This window comes from Primulina tabacum, chromosome 1 (genome assembly GCF_025594145.1).
Source record: "Primulina tabacum isolate GXHZ01 chromosome 1, ASM2559414v2, whole genome shotgun sequence".
NCBI classification, from domain to species: domain Eukaryota; kingdom Viridiplantae; phylum Streptophyta; class Magnoliopsida; order Lamiales; family Gesneriaceae; genus Primulina; species Primulina tabacum.
The window spans coordinates 5,311,559-5,334,417 of NC_134550.1; the positions used below are offsets into that span (position 1 = coordinate 5,311,559).

The window sequence follows — 22,859 nt, forward strand, 5'->3', positions numbered from 1 at the left end:
ATCTTGAATAGAAATTGCTATATTATCGTAATATCTGTATAAATTTAAAATATATGTACACCAATACTTATGTCTTTTATATAATCTAAATTATTTTAATTTTTAGCTATTCAATTTGAAATATAATTTGAATATCATACCCGGCCAACAACAAATTCATAAAATTAAGATCTCACCGATCCAAATACAATTTAGCACGTCTTAATTCAATATAAAGAAGGATTTAGAATCAAAATATTTGAAAAATAAGTTGAATAACATATAATTGATATTCCATTGAAATCTAAAGCTTTTCAAGATAGAATTTAAAGTCAATTTATTCTAAATAAGTTTTTCCCATCTTATCGATCTCTCATATAGCAAGGGGTGTGTGTTGGGGGTGTTTGATAAAAGAATTATTGATTATTTAACTCATATTGAAGGCAAAAACTTATGTGAGACGGTCTCACGGGTCGTATTTTGTGAGACGGATCTCTTATTTGGGTCATCCATGAAAAAATATTATTTTTTATGCTAAGAGTATTACTTTTTATTGTGAATATTGGTAGGATTGACCCGTCTCATAGATAAAAATTCATGAGACCGCCTCACAAGATACTCACTCCATATTCAATCGACAAAGTAAAAACAACATATTAGAATGGATCAGTGTTTGAAACCAAGCCTCTTATCAGGAGAACATATGAGATGATTCATGTGAGAGTAAATGTAAATCTAACTTTCAATTCACTAGTAGGATTTAGGCAGTTTGGGGGACCACCGACGACTATTTTTTTCTCGATAATCCATAAGTTTTTTTATAGAGTTTTTGAGTTGATGAAGTAGACGATGATGAGATTTAAAAGTTATGAGTTTGATTTTTTTCAATATTTTTATCGGTGGATAATGAACGTGTAAGACTTTTTTAATGCAATGCACTGATTTGATGTGGTTCGTAGGCTAATTTCTAAGCCCGATAGTTTATCTAATAAGCAAGGTAACGGATGTGGTTTCCCGTACTCTGCGTAAATTACCTCGTACGAAATATATTGCAAGAGATTTAGAACCAAAGGTAGCCCAATTTAATAAGCGTAGTTTTGATTAAAAAAGAGCCCATTGGACGTCTAATTGGCCCAAATTATTTGCTTTTTCCTAATTCTCCGACTGGGGTGGAAGAAGGGGTTCGAGAAACCACGAGAAGTTACGAAGAGAGGAGCCGATGTCGTCCCAATCGCAACTGGGAGGTGGGTTTCATCCTATATTTTTTTATTTTGTTTTATCATTAAATCCCTTTTTTGATCATACTTTTCGATGCATTTTATTGCTGTTTTTTTCTATATTTATCGGCTGAGTTTTGAGATCGATTTTCTGGATTTTCAATAACACTTTCTAGAGAGCTATCTATCTTCATTATTTTAGCCAAGAAGTTTTGTTTTTTGTGTTTCCTGGTGAAATTTGATTTACATTTACTGGGTTTTTACTTTTTTCTTGAAGTTGAAATGGGTGGTGCAATCATTCATTACTATGGCCATATCAAATTTTTAAGTATTGTTTAGTGTCATACAGTGTACATGGTTTTCTCGACTTAGAATCATGCGAATTTGACGTGTGCGCATAGTGAGTTTGTGCAGTTGTTTAGAAATTTGTTTGCATATAATGATTAGGTAATAAGAGGTGGATGGTTTCTCATTTAAATTTAGTTTTTGAAATTTTCAGGCGGAGAAAATTCTTTTCGAGAAAATCCAGGATCTAGCTTTGACGGTGGCCGTGGATGGTTTATTCTTGGCCAGGAACAACAGCTTATTGGCCCTTATTCAGTCCCTGAATTGCGTGGTGAGTAGTTGCATAGTTATTTTCGTATAATTTGCTTGTGCTAATTGGTAGGATCACCATTATCTCACTTGCCCTTGTTTCTCTAAAGCATTAACATTTAGTTTGCGGTTTTTATTTTGTCAATCTGTCGAGTACTCAGGTGACTTTTTTAATGTATTTTGATGACTTTCAGTTCTACAAGTGACAGGCTTGTTGTAAATTACAAATGTTTAATCTGCATATGTCTGGGTTGTGTTAAGTGACATTGAAATTATGGGCTTAACCATGTTTAATTTTCCTGAGCAGCGCACTATTCGAGTGGATACTTGACACAGGATACCTTTGTGTGGTCTGAAGGACTAGGTGATTGGCAGCTGCTGTCCTCTATACCTGGATTGCTGGCATATGCACCCGAGGAAAGTGTACCGAGTTTAATTGGCGGTATGTTTTTCCAGCACAATATTTTGAACTACAAATTATTACTTGTGCTACCAAATTTATTTCATTGTTTTGTAGTTCTTGCTCCCGCTAATGAAGAAGATGAGTTTGAAAAGTGGCAAAGGGAGGTTAGGAAAGCGGAAACAGAAACGGAAGTTAACCAAAACGATGATCAAGAGAGGCCTGCCACGCCACCTGATGGTGAGGAAGAATTCATTGATGATGATGGGACTAAATATAAGTGGGACCGAAATATTCGAGCTTGGGTCCCTCAGGTTGGTGTTTGATATGTATACTATGTCATTATTTGCTTTTTTATATCTGTAATTTTCCTGGAGAACAATTGGAATATAAAATTGAAATGTAGATGCTTCTTTACTTTTCTGATGAGATACTTGGTTATTTATACGTTTTCTTTTCCTAGTAAACAGTACGAGTATGAATTTAAATGTATATGCTTTTTAACTTGCCTGATGAGACTCTTAGTCGTACATAGATAGGTTTTTATGCTAATTTTTCTCCAAGAATCCTATTTGCTCATTCATATCGTTTTTTATTCCTAGATTTCTACGGTTCAATTTTTGATTGGTTGTAAACAAGTGCTTCATGCCTTCCTTTTAATATGGGCTTTGATGATTGGTTTTGTTAGGAAAATGACACTCAAAAAATCGAGGAGTATGAACCGAATGACATGACTTTTGTGCAAGAAGAGGAAGTATTTTCAGCAGTAAGTGCTGATCTTTTTTCTGTCAAGGAAGAGGTTAATGATGTCAGCGAAACTCTAGAAGACGTGCAAAATGGAAAGAGAAAGTTACCTGGGAAAAAATCTGATAACAAAACCGAGGAAAAGAGGGTTCGTCTGTGATTTCATTTTTTTTATGGTACTGTTGTCTGCCTGCTTGGGTATCTGTTGACAGTCTCGTACAAGTCCACCTGCTGGACCTTGTCAGATGTTTTAGATTATTATAAATTATGTCGTACAAATTTAATTTAAACCTTGTTTAGGGTTATCAGTTGTTTTAGATTAATTCTGTTTACCTAATTACATTGCAACCTTGGGTAGGAAGGTAATCAACCTCCTGATACTTGGTTTGAGTTGAAAGTTAATACACACGTGTATGTGACTGGCTTGCCTGATGACGTTACAGTTGAAGAGGTCAGTTGTCGTCTTTGTTCTGTTCGTTTGGTTATGCCCATCTGATTTTCTTGGCTAGCATAGAAGACAGTATGGTACTGATTGACGTATGCATTTGTGTTTTCGTTGCTTAGGGTCTTTTATTTGATATATTGATGCAGGTGGTTGAAGTATTTTCTAAGTGTGGGATTATAAAGGAGGTATGCAATGTCTTGTTATCAGCGGCCCACCTCTTCTTTTTCAGTTATATCATGACGATGAATTGATGATGTGACATTCATTTGTATTTTTGGTCATCAATTTTACTGCCTGACAACGTTGCAGTTAGATTCCTGTTTCATGTTTCCATAATACGCTTCCCCTTTAAGTTATTGATTTTGTTCTCACATTGTTTGACTTAGCTATTTAGATTCAAACTCAATCATAAGGTTTTCTTATTTAATTTTTCATCCAGGAAGATCTTCCCGTAGTTTCTTTTGAGAATTAATGATCCTTTTGATGTATTATTACTGAAACACACAGGACCCTGAAACAAAAAGGCCTCGAGTGAAGGTTTACGTTGACAAGGAAACTGGGAAAAAGAAGGGGGATGCTCTTGTAACATATCTAAAGGTATTTTTTCTTTATAATAGTACAGTTTTGACTCGTGACATAATTTGTTTTACCGTGTTCTATATTTTTTTCCCTTAGGATCCTTCGGTAGATCTGGCAATCCAAATTTTGGATGGCACTCCCTTAAGACCCGATGGCAAGGTGAACATGGTAGTTACAAAAGCTAAGTTTGAGCAGAAAGGTAATATGCATGAGCTTTTTATGTTCATTGTCGCATTTTTTCTGTTCGGGTGATATAACTGCTTATGAGATAATTGTTTGGCTCATCAGCTGTTGATTTGGTGGATAAAAGATTATAACGATATTTCCAGGTGATAAATATATATCAAGGCAAGTGGACAAGAAGAAGAAGAGGAAACTTCAGAAGGTCGAACAGAAAATGCTTGGCTGGGGTAAGTCCTAAAATTTGTAAATATTGCTGTGCCAAATCGTAATTTCCCCACTTATTTATTCTAAAGACAGCCGTGTTTGTTGGCGTTGAAGACGGTGAATTCAGCTTCTGTTTCTGGAAATAGTTTGATACTGTTAAGATGTCTGCTAGTATTTACTAGGATTTACTATGATAAATCCACATCCTTGTCCTTCTCGAACTGATAAAGGATCCAACATTGGGGCATCTCGAGCTCTTCCATCTCGTTTATTTTTAGCGTGCTCTATATGCAAACATTGACAATTTTATGGTGTGGTTTCTTGTATTGGTGGTGGCTAAACAGGTGGTCTTGATGACTCAAGGGTGTCTATTCCAGCAACTATAATTCTTCGTTACATGTTCACCCCTGCAGAATTGCGGGTAGGCAAATTTTCCATTCGTGTTTGCTTTGAGGCTCATTGCTGTGTGGTTAAGTTAGACACCTGCTATATGGTTGGGTGGTGGATTTTATGAATATTATTAGTTCTGGAAGGTGTCGTAGGAGTATGTTCGCGAGTTCTGCCAATACCCGTTTAATTGTATCTGTTTACATGGAAACACCATTTTTTTATTAGTGTCTGATTGTAGCCCCTCAATTTTCTCTACCAAGAACAATACGCCTACTGTGACTTCCTCTTGTGACACAGCCAACATAGTTTGTACCCTATGACCTACCCGATTTTTATTTTATTGTAGAAAGCAATAAAATAATTCTGGATTATTAAGACCTTGGCTATGTTAGTTGTATTGAAAGTTGTTTTTATGAGCCTTTGTAATAGCCCATGCAATGAATATATTATTTATGACTTGTAGCATTAAAGTAGATACAACCTACAACTTTCTGTTGATTATATTGCAAGAGGTAGGCCCATTTTAAGAATCATAAGTTAAAGAGTGTATATAGAATATCTCTTCAAATATTGCATGAACTATGTTTTGCGCTGGTTCTTGTGATTTTTGTGGAGTTGCGACTTGTGACCCTCTCTCGTTTCATTCTTTAAGAATATTCTTTCACAGAATCCTAACCTGGACGGTACCCTAAAAAACTGTGTTAATAGGCTGATGAGAATTTGCGTTCCGAATTAGAGGAAGATGTTCGTGATGAATGTGGAAAGCTTGGTCCATTGGATTCTGTCAAGGTATCACACAAATGTTCTAGTTATGTTGGAGCTCTACAGATTAATTGGGAAAGATAAACGTGTGTCGTGACTTGCAGTCGTCTGTTGACATTCGTTATTGATATGCCGGTCTATTTTTTGCAGCTTTGTGAGAATAACCCACAGGGGGTTATCTTGGTCAAGTTCAAGGATAGGAAGGATGCTCGTAAATGCATAGAGTTGATGAATGGGCGATGGTAATTTTCACATTTTTTTTAGCTCTAGTAATTTGCTTTATAAAATTTGTTGTGGGACTTCTGACAAGGTTTGAACCAGAGAACGTCTCTACTCGCACATAAAAATAAAACAAAGTAGTTTGGGGTAAAAACATCATAGTTTCAAGAAAAACCATTTCGGCTGATGTCCTTCCCGTGCAGTCTCATAGCCCACCCACAATTGAAGTACATGGTTGATTTGGTTTAAGAACTTCCAAACCGAATTTTCTGGTTTTCGATTAATTATTTTACTCCCGACTTCAAATCACCGGCTAAATCTAGAGATGGCATGGAGTTTATGAGTTGTCAAACATCTAACGCATGTGTAGCAAATACACAGTATTCCTTGCATCAAATTAGGACATGACATACAAAACTTCATGACTCTTTATCTTACAAATTTTGTCATTTTTCGGATCATGCCAGATGTTTTCTGAATCTGATTCCTTGCAATAAGATTCTGATAATACTTCCTTTCGACATTTTAAGGTTCGGTGGAAGACAGATACATGCAAGCGAGGATGACGGGACAATCAACCACGCTTTGATACGAGATTTGGACGAAGAAACGGATAGATTAGAGAAGTTTGGATCCGAACTAGAAGCCGATTGAGGCGAGCAACATGTAGATGCATTTTGTGCTCCACGTCTTGAATGATATGTAGGTTGTAATTTCTTACAGATTCACCCATGTTTTTAGAGCTTGAATCTTAACCGTTGTTTGTAGCAGGATGCGAACAAGCAATTTTACATGTTTCTAGTTAACAAGCAATTTTAAACAATTTATGAATAATTTAAAGGGGAGACATGATAGACAGTGAATAATGAATGATGTGTTTAAAGTAGGTTTTACTGAATTTGTTGGTTACGGCGGTGACAAATGATATGAAAAATTAGTCATGTGAAATGGTTTTACGGGTCGTATACTGTGAGATAGATATTTTATTTGGGTCATCCATGAAAAAGTACTATTTTTTATGATAAGAGTATTATTTTTTATTGTGAATATCGATAGGATTGATCCGTCTCATAGATAAAGATTCGTGAGATTTTCTCACAAGACACTGACTCGAAAAATTAATATAAATATCGACGCCACAATTTTATGTGAGAAAAGAAATCCCCAAATAAATAAATAATGATAAAAATAAGAGGTTTGTTGTCTAAAAAATGCTATTTCTTTTGATATTAGTATATCATAACAATAATAAACTATGCAAATTTATGACATTGCTAAATGATTAAAAAAACGATTTTTATAATTTAAATGTCTAATAAAACAATATCGTAATATTTTATATTGTTAACACGAATATGATGTTATAAAATACAGAAATTTTAAATTAATTTTAAAACATAATTTAACAAAATTTTCAGCTTTTAATATCCATTTATTTCGTACTCTAAACACCCAGAATTTATCCGGTGTATTTTTATAATTCATGTTCAAAATTTTTTTTTTATCTGAAATTATTTTGTTCAATTACTAGTTTTAATTTAATATATTTATTATAATATAATAAAACATCTCTTACTATTTATTAAGTTTGGACATAATATAGCCAAAACATGAGTATGTCTCTTGTGAGACGAGTCAATCCTACTGATATTCACAATAAAAAGTAATACTCTTAGCATAAAAAGTAATAATTTTTCATGGATGACTCAAATAAGAGATCCGTCTCACAAATACGACCCGTGAGACCGTCTCACACAAGTTTTTGTCCCAAAACATTTGGTATCATGGTCTTTTTTGTTTTTTTTAATTCATTATTTTAAAATTATAATTCAGTCCCGCACTAATTTTCGAAATTATGATATGACCTTAACTTAAATATAAATCGAATTGTAATAGATAATAATTTCAAATAGAGTATGACCCGTAATTAATTTTTACAATTACAATGTTAACTATATTATATTTGAATATAAATCAAATTAAATATTAACAAACTGAGCAAACACTCCATATAATCAAATGATCTCTCGTCTATTTTATTTTATTAAGTTAAGAGAGTTGGTCTCTTATAATAACTACAATAAAATTACTAATTTAACATTAGATAAATCAAAATATTTAATTAATTTTTTTATTAAAAAAATCACACATTTTGACTAGTTTTTAATTATATTTATTATACATTTGGATTTTGGGCTCTTCGGCCCATCTTCTTTCTCATTCACCACATCTAATACACTAGCCCTAGGTAGCAGCTTGTTCTTAAAATCCCAAATCTCAAACCCTATCCTCATTTCTCCCTCCCTCGAAACTCAAAAGAGCCATCACTTCCCAGGACCCCTCCCTCAAACCTCCAGCCTCCTGCCGTTTATATTCCACCGAATCGCCGCCGTGCGCTCTTATTCATCCTATTTCCATCTTTTTTTGTTTGTATATTACAATCTTCTCCCAAGAATTTTCCATATTTTCTAATTCTCAAATTTGAAGGTTTGTGTTATGGTTGGTGTAGCAATGATGATATATTGAAGGCATGTTTCTCCAAATTCGCAGTGGCCGCCTAAGTGCTTTCGCCTTCGCCGGGCTTGAGAGCTTATGCTGCACTTTTTCCTTCCTTGGATGCCTGAGCAGCCGCAACCACAGGCAGCGTTTTTTCGGTCAATCTTGAATTTTGTTTCTATTTTGTTTTGTTTTGTTTTAAAGCCTGATATTGCAATCCATTGATTTATTTGGGTGGATCAATGGATCTATCATCAGGCTATAACGAACTTCTGTTCACGTATATATCTTTCCTGTAAATACGTGTCTACCTTTTATGTCCGAATTATTCCTTTTTTGATTTGTAGGATATTCGGTGACAAGGTAGGTACATTTATTTTAGTTTTTCTCCTTTGTATTTATGAGGATTGGATATGATTATTGGGGATGATGAAACAAATCAGACGGATTCCCACTGATTTTATGCATGATCTCAAAACCAGCTACTTCTGACTCAATCCTTCCTTTTTTCAATCTTTCCAAAATTATTTCAAATTTGTGTTTTTTACTATTAGATTTTTCTGGAATATATATGATATTTTTCAAGAAGAATTTGACTGGGCTTATGATGTGAGATTTTATTTGCTACTCTTGATGGGAATTGAATTTCTCCATATGATATTCTTATCTACCAAGATCTCTGAGGCCGCATCACATTTTTCGTATGGTATGAAAAATTCTAAGGAATTCAATTATATGGTAAATTGTCAATAAAAGTTGTTATATGATCATGTACTTGGAAATCGAATTGTAAAAAACTGCATGATTCTGTTAAAACTTGGAGTTTAAATTACAATATCTCTCTCTCTAATTTGATGGTGCATCTTTCAGCACAACATAATCCAAGTCCTTTTCAACCTTGCCATGTTTAGATTCATTTCGAGTCATCTTGAACACAAGCTAGAGCTTGCACCAACTTAGGAGTCAAAGAACTTCTAAATGATTCAAGAACGCTTCTTCCGGCACTAAATTTCCTTTCCCTTGATGCAGAAGAAATCAGACTTGCTAACACATTACCAGCCATCTCAGTAGGAAATCTAGGTGAGTGCACTTTTCACCAGGAAAAAATATCGAATTGTTAATTTGCAATCTCAAGATTTACCTATCACACTTTCTTTTACATCCATACTTCCACTTTCTGCTTTATGTCTCAAAATATTCTTGTCTAGATTATTTTCCAGCTTCGTATTTTGACGAAAAAATGTCTGTTAAATGCGATGAAAGTACAATAATCAAACAACTAAATCCCCGATAAATGTATTATATAGTTTAGAGTGTTCATTCACAAAAAACATACAATTGAATTCTGAAAAATATAGCAAAGCTAAATCAGAGCTGGTGTCATCAAGGAGCCACTAGACGTCCAAATGAAGTAGAGAGTAGAGGAGAAAGCCAAAGTCATAGCCAAAATTTACTTTCTTGAACTATTTCAGTACACTCCAAATGGTTATCATGACAAAACAAATACCTCTTATTTCTTTGTGTCTATGTGGAAGGGCATGTTAAATAATTTTTGGGTTGGGCTAGATAAAAAATCAATTTTTTTTATATTCAGAAAAGTAATTATTAAATAGGATGATTTTTGTTGTTTTTTTCTTTTAAAAAATTATGGTGTTTAATAACATATATTTTTGATGTGAAGTCCTTGGGAATTAAGGAGATGTGCTACATTTTTTTATTTTGATTTGGAGGTGGAGGAAGATTCGAACCCGAGTTGAGAACATGGTGTCATTATACTTGGTTATAGCTCGTGAAAATTGTGCAGCAGCCACTCGAATGGCCTCAACTAGAGGGGCTTCCATTTTGCAAGCGATGAATTCTTTCACGCACCGCATACATTTCGACCTAAATATGTAGTATAAAAAAAATATAAATACTATAGTGATTAAATTGTGTTGCATCATGACACCGAAATATCTATTATGAATAACCACTGTTGTAAAGCATTTTTTTATATATAAATAAATATACATAATGTATATACTTAAATATAATTTACATCTTCAATAGACATCAAATTCAAGTTTGAAATTCATAAAAAAATGAAATATTTTATATTTAATTGCACATTTATTTTTTAATTTATTTTCAAATATTTAATGTGATAAATGAATACATTAATAATCATAAATATTTATTCATAACAAGTTTTTTCCCATAACTTTCTAAATGTGACAGATAATTAGTTAAAAATTTATGGACATGATGAATAAATTTAATTATTATATAAATTTTTTTTATACAGTTTGAGACCATATTCAATTAAAGATAATAACCATGTTGTCAAATCAAATTATTTGTCATTGCATTATATTAATTTAGTATAAATGTTATTAATAAAAAAATATATTAAAAAAATCATATATTATTTGTCTATCAAAATTTTACAAAATAAATAAATATTTTAAAAAATAAAAAAATTCATTTATTAGATGGAAATTTTGATAAAAAAGTTAGATTTTTTGAACATTTAAACAAATATTTATACTAAACTTTTAATTAAATAATAATAATAATAATAATATAAATTTAGACAATCAATATAACAATAACAAAAATTTACGATCATATTATTTATTAAAAAGTTAGAAAAGCATAATATTATATAAAAATTCTATAACATTTAAAATAGTATGAAAATCGTATAGAAATTAAATAAAATGATACGATCAATACAGATATTTAATGATGTGTTATTTATATTTTATTTTTTTAAAATGCACTTTTTATTTTTTTCTTTACTCTAAAATGTATAGTATTTCCTCAAATGATTTTTTAAAATATTGATGTAAATATACGTCTTTTGTACATTTTTTTTAATAAATATGAGATAATGTTAATGCTAATTCACAAAAACTCCTATGAGACCGTATCATGAGTCTATTTGTGAGTCGGATATTTTATTCGACATGATTCATGCAAAAATATTGTTTTATGTCAAAATTATTATTTTTCACTCAAGATATGGATAAAGTCGATCCGTCTCATAAATATAGATCTGTGAGACCATTTTATCGAAAATTTACTTAAACTAATTTAAGTAAAAAAATTTATACCTTGAGTAATTTTTATAAATATATTGACAAACTATTTAATTATATTATTGATTTATAACATTTTTTTAGTATCATAACACATTATTATAAAATAAAAAAAAATTTAGTATTTTTTTCCCAAAATTATAATGTAGCGAATTTTAAGATTCTTTCTTTATTTTCAAATAATTATTTTGTTATTTTTAATATTTATTTATTTAATCTAATGAATTACAAGAAAATTATAAATATTTGTATAATTTATAATTAATGTGTATGTCATTGTATATTTAAATTTATCAAATAAATTTGTCTTTAATACTATTTCAAAATCAATGCATTTAAATAAGTATATAGTAAATAATTATGAATATTATTATTTTTTAAATAAATAAATTAAGAATATTAAAAAAAATTAAGATATTATTAAATATAACATTAATTTATATTTTTGGTACGAACTTTTGGAGAAATTTATTTTATATAAAAACAATTCTACTTTCATATATATATATATATTTATATTATGCCAAAAGTCGTGTTAGGAACCTCAACGGATCAATCTGATTCGCGTCTAGCGATATTATTAATACAAAAATAAAACCCTTAAACCCGTTCATCTCTTTCTTCACTCCGTAATCAACCGCCGCCGCCGCCGCCGCTCCGCCGCCGGGAATATGAGCAAGGCTTCGCTCATTTCTCGTCTTCTACGCCACCGCTTGTCCTCCGTATCCATAAGTTATCCATATGCTCCATCTCTAAAACCTCATCCCGCGCCTAGTTATTTATCTCCCCAAATCACCAGAAATCACAGCTCCAATTCCAAGAATTTATCCCTGAACAAAAGCGTCGCCGCCGCAGATCGTGCAGTGAAGGGACTTTCAAGCCAAATGGGGCGGGATAAAATGCGAGAAAAGGAGGAGAGATTGAAGGTGGGGATGGATACTGGTGATATTGATGCGATAGACGAAGATGATCGTGTTGGAATTGATGCCCTTATTGACAGATGGGCTAGAGAGAAAGGTGATTCATCCGGAAATAGGTACGAGGAACCTACTGATTCAGAGTCTGATGACGATGAGAGGTTTTCGGCGGAGGCAGTTAATAAGAGGATTGATCAGTTTGAGAAGAAGTTCAAGAGGCATGAGGAGCTCCTTGATAAGTTCACAAAAGCTGGTTTGTTGCCTCGTACAACACTTTGTCTGCATTTTTCTGGAGCCCTTTATGTGAAATAACATCATTGTACTACAATTATTTTGGGTTGCTGGTTTATTGAGATTTATGGATTTAGAGCAATCTGCGAACGGAGTTTATTCCAGCATATGTATATATACACTGCTGTGTCAAATTCCTATTGTTAGCAGCAATAGATCGCTGTTGCTATTTGTCACTTATATATGTTTATATTTTAACTTTTGCAAATTATATATCTGTTTGATTTTACAACATTGGGCAGAGACACTTGATGATGCATATAACTGGATGAAGAGAATAGACAAATTTGAGGAAAAGCATTTGCGGTTGAGGCCAGAGTATCGGGTTATTGGTGAGTTGATGAGTAGGATGAAAGTAGCTGAGGGTAAGGAAAAATTTCTTCTTCAAGTGAAACTGAACAGGGCCGTGAGGATGGTGGAGTGGAAGGAAGCCTTTGATCCAAATGATCCGGCCAACTATGGAATCATTCAAGATGATCAAGCTGGAGCTTCAGTAGATCAGTTGGAGGATTCTCTTGAAAAGGAGCAGCGAGCTATGCAAGGTGAGGGGGATGACGACGACTTAGAGTTTGATGATTTAAAGGAGAAGGATAGCATTTTGTTGGAGAAACTTAATGAATTAGATAAGAAACTGGAGCAGAAATTGGCCGAATTGGACCATACTTTTGGGAGGAAGGGGAGATTACTGGAGGAGGAAATTAGAGATCTCGCTGAGGAGAGAAACTCATTGACTGAGCAGAAGAGAAAGCCTCTCTATCGGAAAGTAAGTACATATATTTGTAATTTTTTGCATCTGCTGCCAATTTCTGGCATATACGGTTTCTAATTAATTAATGACCGCCTTATTGACAAAGTTGACACATGAAATTTGCGAATATAAACTTTATCTTCTGTCAGTGGATCTTCTGTCATTTTGGAACCTGAAAGTCACTGATTGCTGTACACGAAGAAGTTGGTTGGGTTTCTTTTTTGATTTTCTTTTATTTTACCATTTTCTTATTCAGTTTTGGGAATAAGGTACCTGTGTGGGTGAAAAATTGGTTTGTTTTTATTCATAATATGTTTTTTCCCTACACAAGAAGATACTAGAAGTAGTAGTCATTCATCTCGAGAGAGGTGGATGCATTTATTTATTGGGTTATTACTCATTAAAAGATATATTATTTCGAATTGAGTGGATAGCTCAATCATCACCCAATTATGAAATTAAATTGTTATTTTGCCATGCCACAACCCATTTATTTTTATCTATACAAGGAATTTCCATGACATTTAGTATATTACATATCCTTTCAAAGTGCATACTTTGTTTACATCAATTTTATAACTAATCCTTGGTAAATTGGATCAATTTCTTGTTGCCTTTAGGTTTAGCAACTCTCTTTACATTAAACCATCACAGCATTAAGTTATTTGTTGTCAAAGTTAACTTGTTAATTCAATCTTTCCTAAATGGTGGCAGGGTTTCGATGTTAAGCTAATTGATGTCAATAGAACCTGTAAAGTTACCAAGGTGATTTACTCTCTCTCCTATGTACACTATCCTCTCTGGAGAATCTTCACAATTATGACTAATAAGTGATGCAGGGGGGGCAAGTTATTAAGTACACGGCAATGCTAGCTTGTGGAAATTATCAGGGTGTTGTTGGTTTTGCGAAAGCAAAGGGTCCAGCAGTCCCAGTTGCCCTTCAAAAGGTAGAAAAATATATTATTATTCGCCCTTGATTTGTAAGGTTGAATTTATGACTCTTGAGAATTTATTGGTTGGTATCATGGCTACTGTGCGCATAAAATTCTTGATCTTTCTGATCATGCATTCTCTTAAATCAATTTTCTCTCACCGAATCATTCCTTTACCATAAATTTCCATATTTTCTGATTAGTTTGTAATTATCACTCCAAATCCAGCAGCACAACCCCACAATTCCTCAAGTCACCCTACGTCTATGTGCAGGCGTATGTATATGCATATATGTGTGTGTATCATTTATGCTTTTTCTGGTTTTTTTTTGTTTGCTGAGTTATTGTCTGTAATGAGTACCGTATCGATGCCTATGTGTACTCTGTTTTGCGATGATGTCCACTACCATTAGTTTATCCACATGGTTTTTTGTTTTATTTTTATTTTTAAAATTACGCATTATTCAGAGCTTTTGGATTTTGATGCCTCTTTATGTCAAACTCGAGTTGTATATGCGAGTGAAGGTGGATTCCGTCAACATAGACGCATATGAAACATATGAAAAAAGATCGTATGCTCAAGTGGTAGTCAATGGTGCTAGAGTGTTGGCGGGCTGGGGTTCATCCAAGAGAGGTAATGGTAATGGTAGTTATGAAAATCATGATGGAGACAAGAGGAAAATGGATTAGGAAAAATTTAAACATCAGCATCAAAAAATGGAAGAAGGATCCTACGAATCTAAGCTTAACTCTCAAAAATTTGGTTCGGCGATCACACCTCATTACAGACTACAAGATGCCGAGGCCAAGGGACAAAATACAGATGGAAGATGCTGCTGTTCAGAACCTGTGTTTCGAGGCAGGCAAGTTAAGATTCTTAAGAAACTGAGGCCGAAAGAAGAGGATGAATTTCTCAAAGGGACAATCAACAACATGGCGGAAGAGAACAATCTAAAAGAAAGAAAATTTGAGTTGTTTATCAGAGAAAGATTGTGAAGTCAAAGAAAGAGGCAGCTAAGTTCACTAAGTTCACAAAGCGAGGAGCTTCACCTCTTACAGTATTCGAGAATGGGATTCATATGCATGAGGAAGAAGATGGGAAATGGGAGCAAACAATATCAGATGATGCAATGGATGACAAGTCAGAGGAAAAAGGCAACATAAGTGACGGCAGTAGTCATATTTCATTAAATTCAGATGAGTCAAATCCGCATTCAATGGAACTCGAAGGTTTGAATGATTTTTTTGCGTTATCTCCGAGGAAGGTAAGCACTATACCCAATTCTCCTTCTGTTTTTCTTGATCAAAATTCTTTGTGCTCTATTCCTGAGTCAGTCTCGGGTGAGGGGGTTAGTGGGAGGGTTTCAGAAATCAGTAGGGGTGGGGCAGACACAGTTTGCTGAGAAGTCGGGTATGTCGGGGAAAATATTCTTAGGGCAGAACTTTGGGCAGACAGGGAAAGAAAGTAATGAGGGGCTCGAAAGGGAAGAAAATGAGTGGGCGGTTGAAAATGAATGTCTAATAAAGATGGGGGTGGAGAGAGTGGATTTGTTGATCACTCAAGACGAAAGTAAGGTTGGTGGAAAGATAATGCAGTAGTTTTACTATCATTGTGGAGGGTGATGAGGTCAATCAATGAAAATATTTTCATGGAATATTAGGGGTGGGGGTTCAGCTAGACGAAGGGGCATGATTCGAGCTTTCATTGTTAAAGAAAAACCGGATTTAATCGTGCTGCAGGAAATTAAAAGGGAGGTGGTGGATAGGAGATTTATTTCAAGTATATGGAAATCAAGGTTTGTGGAGTGGGTTATTTTACCTGCATTGGGTCGGTCAGGGGGGATTTTGATTATGTGGGATCCTAGGTTCATCGCGGTTAAGGACAACTTGATAGGGGAGTTTTCGGCTTCAATAAAAATTCAAAAGGATGAGTTCAATTTTTGGTGGTTTACGGCTGTTTATGGGCCGTGTAAACCAAGCTTGAGAAATAAATTTTGGGATGAACTGGCCGGGCTAAGGGTTCTATGTGGTGAGAGATGGTGTTTGGGGGGTGACTTCAATGTGGTTAGAACTTCAAGTGAGAACATGAACAGTCATTCACAAACCTCAAGCATGAGATGCTTCGATTCATTGATTCAAGAGTTGGAATTGTGTGATCCACCTTTACTGAATGGAAAATTCACGTGGTCGAACTTACGTGATATGCCTATTTGCTGTAGATTGGATAGATTCATGTTCACGACAGGTTGGACTGAATTTTTCCCATTCAATAGGCAAACAATCTTGCCAAGAATCACTTCTGATCATTTCCCTGTTGTTTTGGATATGGAAAAAATTAAGTGGGGTCCAACACCTTTCAGATTCGAGAATGTGTGGTTAAGGGAAAAAAATTTTAAATCTTCAGCATCAATTTGGTGGGACAGAGCGGCGGTTCGAGGTTGGGAGGGGTATATTATTTATGATGAAACTAAAATCGGTAAAGATGGAAATCAAGAGATGGAATAAGGAGGTTTATGGGATGGTGGATATGAGAATGGGGGAGTTAAGACGAAAAATCAGCGTGTTGGATGAGTTAGAGAGTGATGGATTGAGGTCGGAAGAGGTAGCGAATGAGAGAAAGGAAAATAAAATGCAGTTGGAAGATTTAATATGTCGACAGAATCGAATACATTATCAAAAAAGCAAGATTAAATGGGTTAAAGAGGGGGATCAGAATACAAAGTTTTTCCATTCACTTTTAAATCAAAGGAGGAGCAAGGCTACCATAAACAGATTGGAAAGGGAGGATGGATCGATCACAAGTGATGAAGATGAGATTGTAGCAATTATTTTGAGGTATTTCGAGGAGTTGTATGGAAAGACGGATGTGAGAAGTTGGGGGATTGAAGGCGTCGAGTGGTGCCCCATTGACGATTCTATGAGCCGAGAACTGGAGAAAATTTTTACAGAAGAAGAAATAAAAAAGCGATTTTCGAGTGTGATGGTGGTAAGAGTCCAAGGGCAGACGGATTTACTTTGGCTTTTTTCCAGGATTGTTGGGATATAGTCAAGGGAGATCTTATGACAGTTTTTGATGAATTTTATCGGACGGGAGTCGTAAATGGTGTTACCAACGAAACATATATTTGTTTGATAAGGAAAAAAATTGAATCTATCAAAGTTAAGAATTTCAGACCGATTAGCCTAACCACAAGCTTGTATAAGATTCTAGCAAAAGTCTTTAACTTCAAGGATAAAAAATGTCATATCAGATACGATCTTGGAAGCGCAAAATGCTTTTGTCGAGGGAAGACAGATACTCGATTGTGGTCTTATAGCGAATGAATTGATTGAAGAAGGAAGGAGAAAGAAGAAGAAAGAGTGGGTGTTTAAGGTGGATTTCGAAAAGGCTTACGACAATGTGAATTGGGAGTTCCTCGATTTTGTGCTGATGAAAAAAGGGTTCGGAGACAGATGGAGAAAGTGGAGCAAAGGATGTGTGTCGAACGCCTCATTTTCGGTTATGATTAACGGGAGGCCAAGGGGGAAAATTAAGGCGCATAATGGACTTAGACAGGGAGATCCTTTGTCTCCGTTATTGTTTAACTTGGTAGTGGATGTTTTGGGAAGATTAATTGATAAGGCCAAGGTAACAAATATGATAAAGGGGATTGAGGTGGGTAGAGATAAGATAGAGATTACTCACATTCAGTTCGCGGACGACACACTATTCTTTGCGAGGAATGAGGACCACATCAGGTTTTTGGTTTTAGTAGTGAGATCATTCGGGTTTATGTCTGGATTAAAAATAAATTTGGAAAAAAGTGCATTGATGGGTATCAACTGTGAAGCAAGTGAGGTTGAGTTGTTGGCACAAGAAATTGGATGTGGTAAGGAGAGTTGGGTCAAGAGGAGGAAGATTGACTTTGATATCATCGGTTTTGAATTCTATTCCGATATATTACTTGTCTCTCTTTAGAATGCCAAATTTTATTGCAGAAATGATTGAAAGGATTTCAAGAAATTTTTTTTGGGATGGAGCGGATGGAGATGTTCATAGCCACTTGGTTGCATGGAAGCAAGTGTGTAAACCTAAGGAAAAAAGGGGGGTTAGGCATTGGAAATATCATTTTGAGAAATAAGTCCATGATGGGGAAGTGGTGGTGGAGATTTTGTACCGAAGAAGAAACTCTTTGGAAGAAGATCATTGTGAGTTTATATGGGTTTCAAGAAAACGGGTGGGATGCGGGTTTGGCGAGAAATGTTACGTTCAAGTGCCCTTGGAAATTTATTTCACGAATTTACCCGACTTTTTAGCGGCTTGTGTCGTCAAAGGTGAGGGAGGGTAATAAGGTTAGATTTTGGGAAGATAGGTGGTTGGGGGATTCTTCGTTCAAAGAGCTATTTCATGCTTTATTTCAGTTGTCATCAATTCATAACATGCCAATTTCTCAATATTCTGTTTTCGATAGCCAATTAAATACTCAATCTTGGGATTTTCATTTTAGGAGGGCAGTCAGAGATGAGGAACTCATCCAGTTGACCGAGTTATTAGGATTGATAGAGAGTGTGAGGTTGGTAGAAGGGGTAGAGGATTATCGAGTGTGGCAAGGGGATTCATCTGGTGTTTTCACGGTCAAATCATTCTTCGAGTCTTTTTTTCCAAGTACGCACTTTCCACTTTTTCCTCTTCTAGACCACATTTGGAAGGTTCCGGTCCCGATAAAAATACAGGTGTTCTCATGGATAGCTACCCAGGGTAAGTTACCGACCTTGGAGATGATGCAATTAAAGTGGCCCTCGATGAATATTTGTCCGAGTTGGTGTGTTTTGTGTAGGAATGACTCAGAAACTCAAGATCATATGCTCATCCATTGTTCATTCTCGTGCGGTTTGTGGGCTATGGCGTTGAAAGAACCTCAGCTAGTATGGGTGATGCCGGAATCAACAGAGAGGTTATTTGCTATGGACCTTGGCCAGCAGACAGGTATTAGGGGAAAAACTTTTTGGCGGGTCGTTGTTCAGTGCATCTGCTGGTTCGTTTGGCTCGAAAGAAACAGAAGAATATTTGATGAAAAGGACGAATCACGAGAACAGTGCTGGGAAAGAATAAAGATAGCGGTAGCACTGTGGGTTGGCACTCACGAAGAGTTCACGAATGTCTCCATACTTGATATTTTGCGAGAGTGGGCTTTTGTTTATCATTAAGTATTAAAGTTTTGTGTAGATTTTGATTTAGTGGATCGCTAGTCCACTAATGTAATTGACACTTAATTATTAATAAAATATCGTTTCTTATAAAAAAAAAGTTTTTATCATTTTTAGAATTGTACTAGTATGTGTAGAATTATGATTGCATTTGCTTCTTGCTTTTCATAGGCATATGAGAAGTGCTTTCAGAATCTCCATTATATTGAGCGACACGAGGAGCATACAATTGCTCATGCAATTCAGACATCGTATAAAAAGACCAAGGTTCGGAAAAAGATCCATCTTAATTTGTTTACCAATCGGTAGTATGTATGTGAAGCTAGATTCCCCTCTGGATTACAGTGGAAGAAAAAAGAGAAGGTAAATAATATTTTTTCTTTGTTTATCGGTCCGACCTTAAATTTCTACCTGTAGGTCTATCTTTGGCCAGCTCGTACTCAAACTGGAATGAAGGCTGGCAGAACTGTCCTTACAATTCTCAGTTTAGCTGGTTTCAAGAATGTGAAGTCAAAGGTATAAATATTCTACTGCGATAGTTTCTTTTCTCCAGCTGGTCTTAACATTAATATCTTGTAGGTTGTTGGTTCAAGGAATCCTCATAACACTGTCAAAGCAGTCTTCAAGGCGCTGAATGCTGTACGTGAATGATTGACTGAAAGCTACGTATCTCTATGAAACCTTTTTCTCTATCATTTAACTCCTGGATTTCTTTTTCATTTATCTAATAGATTGAAACTCCCAAAGACGTTCAAGAAAAGTTTGGCCGGACTGTTGTCGAGTCATATTTACTTTGACAGGTAAGCATACAATGTTCACTCATAACATTTTCGCAATTTCCATTTGGTCGAAAAATTTTACACACTTAATGAGGGAACACATTGTTCTTACTTAACTGCACTATTTTTTTATTTTTCTTTGGCACTTTCAGCGAAGTAGTAGCAAGAGTTTAACATAAATGTATGAATTCCTCCTGATTTTAGGCTTCGACCGGATATGATATTGTCCTCACCATATCAAACTCTCCGAACCAACAGGACCTGCCTCTTATCGAAATGTGGTGGCGAAGCGATTGGGAATGCAGCTGCAGTAGCCGCGAAAACATCAAAGAAGAGAAGCATGCGTATGGTTTCTCTTTGAAGGAGGTAAATATTTTTGGGCTTAAGTTGATTTGTCAATTTCATTTGTTGTATAATTTCCCAAGTCCAACACCTAAGATTTGGAGTAATAATTCAGAGGCGCATTGATTCGATGGAATCTATTGATGTGTTTACTTTCCTTTTTTTTTTTAAAGAAAAATTCCCAATATTTATCATCTTGCAAAGACGACCCCCTTGAATCTTGATTGGCGGCATCATTCTAACGCACAACAAAAAAACGGAGCCTTTGTGACGATAAAACCATCGCTAATTATATTAGCAACGATTTTAGCAAAACGGTGTTAACCGTCGCAAATTATATAAAATTGTCACTATTCTAGCAATGGTCTTGATGAGAGGAGCCGTTGCCGTTGGCGACAACTTAATGATAACTGTCACTACGTTTTCTGGAAAAAATCGTTGTCAAATATATTAATTTTTATTCTATATGTGTCATTCACGAATAAATATTACTTTTTATGTCAAATATATTAATTTTTATTGTAAATATGGACATGATTGATTCGTCTCGCGAATAAAGATCTGTGAGACCATCTTATGAAAGAACTACTCCAATGTTTAATTTTTTTTAGTGTTTGTGCGATAGATTTCAAAATTTATATATAGTTTTAATTTTGTTAATTTTCAGATTCGTCGATATCAAAGGAGATTTGGTTAGATTTTATTTTACCTTCTTTGATGGCTTAATTAAGCAAAGTGGTAACTGATGTTGATATGGATAACTAATGAGGAGAATAATGGAGCAGAGGAATTTTTTTAAAAAATCATTCAATTTTATAGATTAAAAACTAAAAATTAAAGGTTAAAATATTCAAAATAATTTTTATTTGAAGAAAAAATTGTTTGCGACCAGCTATTCAATTAAAATAAAATCCTCCAACTGAATTCAAAGATAAAATAATTCAATAAATTTCATAAAAAAAATTATAGAATATTTGTATGTTAATATAAACCAATATACGTGAGCTAGACAAATTCCACATCCACGTATACGTATATAAATAAACACACGCAAACGCACATCGTAAGGGTGTATATATGATTCATTAAAAAGATACCAAACAGGAGAATATTTGGCCAAGCAGATGAAGAACAAAATCGCAGTCGTCAACGGAGATGGCAAAGGAGACGGGGATGGCCGTGTTCTGCCCGATGCCATGGTGGAGGATATACTATCAAGATTGCACTCGAAAGTCCTCATGAAACTAACGATCGTCTGCAAGAATTGGAAATATCTGATCTCTACTAGTTATTTCATGAACCTACACGTCGAAAAATCTATCAGAAATCCAAACTTTTTACTCTTGTCAGATTCCTCTTCCAATCAGCCTGTTATAACTACCCTCAGCCTCGCAGGAGACGTGCTGGACCGATGGAATCTCCCTCTCGTCTTCAACCGAGACTTAGATATGTTGCCCTCCCAATGGGGGCCAAACAATCTTGTTTGCATCTTTGACGGGTGGAAGAGTTTCTTGGTGTGCAATCCAAGCGTCAGGAAGATAATCCGTGTACCCAGAAAATCATGTTCAAAAAGAGTTGATGCTTATGGTTTCTGTTACCTACCTAGCAGGAACCAATACGTTATCATGATCAGCCTAATCGACTATGAATGGCAGATGATCCCTTTTTCCATCAATGCCAACAACTCTGAAGGCTTGCGTACCGGGGTCTGGAATTCCATCAAGGACTGTAAAGTGCTCTTGCCCCGGGCCGTTTTCGCTAACGGGGTCTTTTACTGGATAGGACTCACAAATACTTGGAGTCCATGTCTCCTGTGCTTCGACTTGTACAAGGAAAAATTCTTCACTGCTGGATGCCAGGATGTGATCAAAGGCACTTTTCCTGACTTTTTACACAATTTGAAGGGAAATCTGCGTGTGATGACGTGGGGAGACTGGACATTTATTACATCGTCGAAGCTTGATCATGATGTTATGAATCAGGCGTCCGCCATTTACAAGCCTGGTTCGTATTTCAGACCACTTATGGTCGGAGAAGATGAAGAGATGCTGGCTCGCGATAGAGGATTTCTGGAGTGGTTTAGCCTACGAGAGGAGACAACTTTTATAATTAGAAGAAAAGGGGAGAAAAGAATTCCGCTGTTCAGATATAAGCGGAATATGAAACTCCACGCTGATACCCTCTTTCTCTCATGAAATATTTTCTTGATTTGTGATTTTTCTTTTATAACAAAGAGTTAAAAATGCGAACAAGTTTCACCTATGCGAACAACGTACAGGATTAATGCCTATTACAATAAATAAGACTTTATTTGCATTGCAAGAGAAACACAGATTGAATGAGTATGAATAATAAGGAGCGACGTGCAGTT

At 35.0% G+C, this 22,859-nt stretch overlaps 3 protein-coding genes and 3 non-coding genes across 7 annotated transcripts; all 6 read left to right on the forward strand.

The window, feature by feature from the left end:
* The first annotated feature begins 1,064 nt into the window (after positions 1-1,064).
* Positions 1,065-6,561, forward strand: LOC142537003 (uncharacterized). The gene is made up of 14 exons (XM_075642518.1): positions 1,065-1,223; positions 1,696-1,812; positions 2,098-2,232; positions 2,308-2,504; positions 2,879-3,082; positions 3,293-3,385; positions 3,526-3,564; positions 3,887-3,976; positions 4,055-4,157; positions 4,288-4,368; positions 4,690-4,766; positions 5,444-5,524; positions 5,648-5,739; positions 6,247-6,561. Exons 1-14 carry the CDS (start codon positions 1,199-1,201, stop codon positions 6,368-6,370), a joined length of 1,458 nt encoding a protein of 485 aa, XP_075498633.1. The 5' UTR covers positions 1,065-1,198; the 3' UTR covers positions 6,371-6,561.
* Positions 6,562-8,222: 1,661 nt separating this feature from the next.
* LOC142521184 (small nucleolar RNA SNORD14) lies at positions 8,223-8,344 on the forward strand. Its single transcript, XR_012814096.1, has one exon. It is a non-coding gene; the product is annotated as a small nucleolar RNA SNORD14 (small nucleolar RNA).
* Positions 8,345-8,632: 288 nt separating this feature from the next.
* Positions 8,633-8,709, forward strand: LOC142521621 (small nucleolar RNA R12). Its single transcript, XR_012814313.1, has one exon. It is a non-coding gene; the product is annotated as a small nucleolar RNA R12 (small nucleolar RNA).
* A 102-nt stretch (positions 8,710-8,811) lies between these two features.
* Positions 8,812-8,899, forward strand: LOC142521211 (small nucleolar RNA SNORD24). The gene has a single exon (XR_012814102.1). It is a non-coding gene; the product is annotated as a small nucleolar RNA SNORD24 (small nucleolar RNA).
* A 2,931-nt stretch (positions 8,900-11,830) lies between these two features.
* On the forward strand, positions 11,831-20,653 carry LOC142537011 (uncharacterized). 2 transcript variants are annotated; one of them, XM_075642528.1, is made up of 9 exons: positions 11,831-12,462; positions 12,743-13,263; positions 13,963-14,013; positions 14,088-14,195; positions 19,539-19,634; positions 19,785-19,883; positions 19,947-20,006; positions 20,099-20,167; positions 20,351-20,653. In XM_075642528.1, the coding sequence occupies exons 1-8, from the start codon at positions 11,964-11,966 to the stop codon at positions 20,162-20,164; spliced, it is 1,500 nt and encodes a 499-aa protein (XP_075498643.1). In that variant the 5' UTR covers positions 11,831-11,963; the 3' UTR covers positions 20,165-20,167; positions 20,351-20,653. The 2 variants fall into 2 exon arrangements, with proteins under 2 accessions (XP_075498643.1, XP_075498652.1); XM_075642537.1 differs by having other exon boundaries at positions 20,405-20,653.
* Positions 20,654-21,612: 959 nt separating this feature from the next.
* LOC142556572 (putative F-box protein At3g51171) lies at positions 21,613-22,683 on the forward strand. The gene has a single exon (XM_075668038.1). It carries the CDS (start codon positions 21,613-21,615, stop codon positions 22,681-22,683), a length of 1,071 nt encoding a protein of 356 aa, XP_075524153.1.
* The last annotated feature ends 176 nt before the right edge of the window (positions 22,684-22,859 follow it).

What these genes read in the sequence shown, in the direction of transcription:
- LOC142537003 (XM_075642518.1), top strand. Translation starts at nt 1,199, where the DNA reads ATGTCGTCCCAATCGCAACTGGGAG. An exon ending in AGCTAAGTTTGAGCAGAAAG is followed by an intron (nt 4,158 to 4,287) that starts GTAATATGCATG and finishes CGATATTTCCAG; the next exon opens with GTGATAAATATATATCAAGG. An exon ending in TCACCCCTGCAGAATTGCGG is followed by an intron (nt 4,767 to 5,443) that starts GTAGGCAAATTT and finishes CTGTGTTAATAG; the next exon opens with GCTGATGAGAATTTGCGTTC.
- LOC142537011 (XM_075642528.1), top strand. Translation starts at nt 11,964, where the DNA reads ATGAGCAAGGCTTCGCTCATTTCTCGTCTTCTACGCCACCGCTTGTCC. An exon ending in TCAAGAATGTGAAGTCAAAG is followed by an intron (nt 19,884 to 19,946) that starts GTATAAATATTC and finishes AATATCTTGTAG; the next exon opens with GTTGTTGGTTCAAGGAATCC. An exon ending in TCTTCAAGGCGCTGAATGCT is followed by an intron (nt 20,007 to 20,098) that starts GTACGTGAATGA and finishes TTTATCTAATAG; the next exon opens with ATTGAAACTCCCAAAGACGT.
- LOC142556572 (XM_075668038.1), top strand. Translation starts at nt 21,613, where the DNA reads ATGAAGAACAAAATCGCAGTCGTCAACGGAGATGGCAAAGGAGACGGG.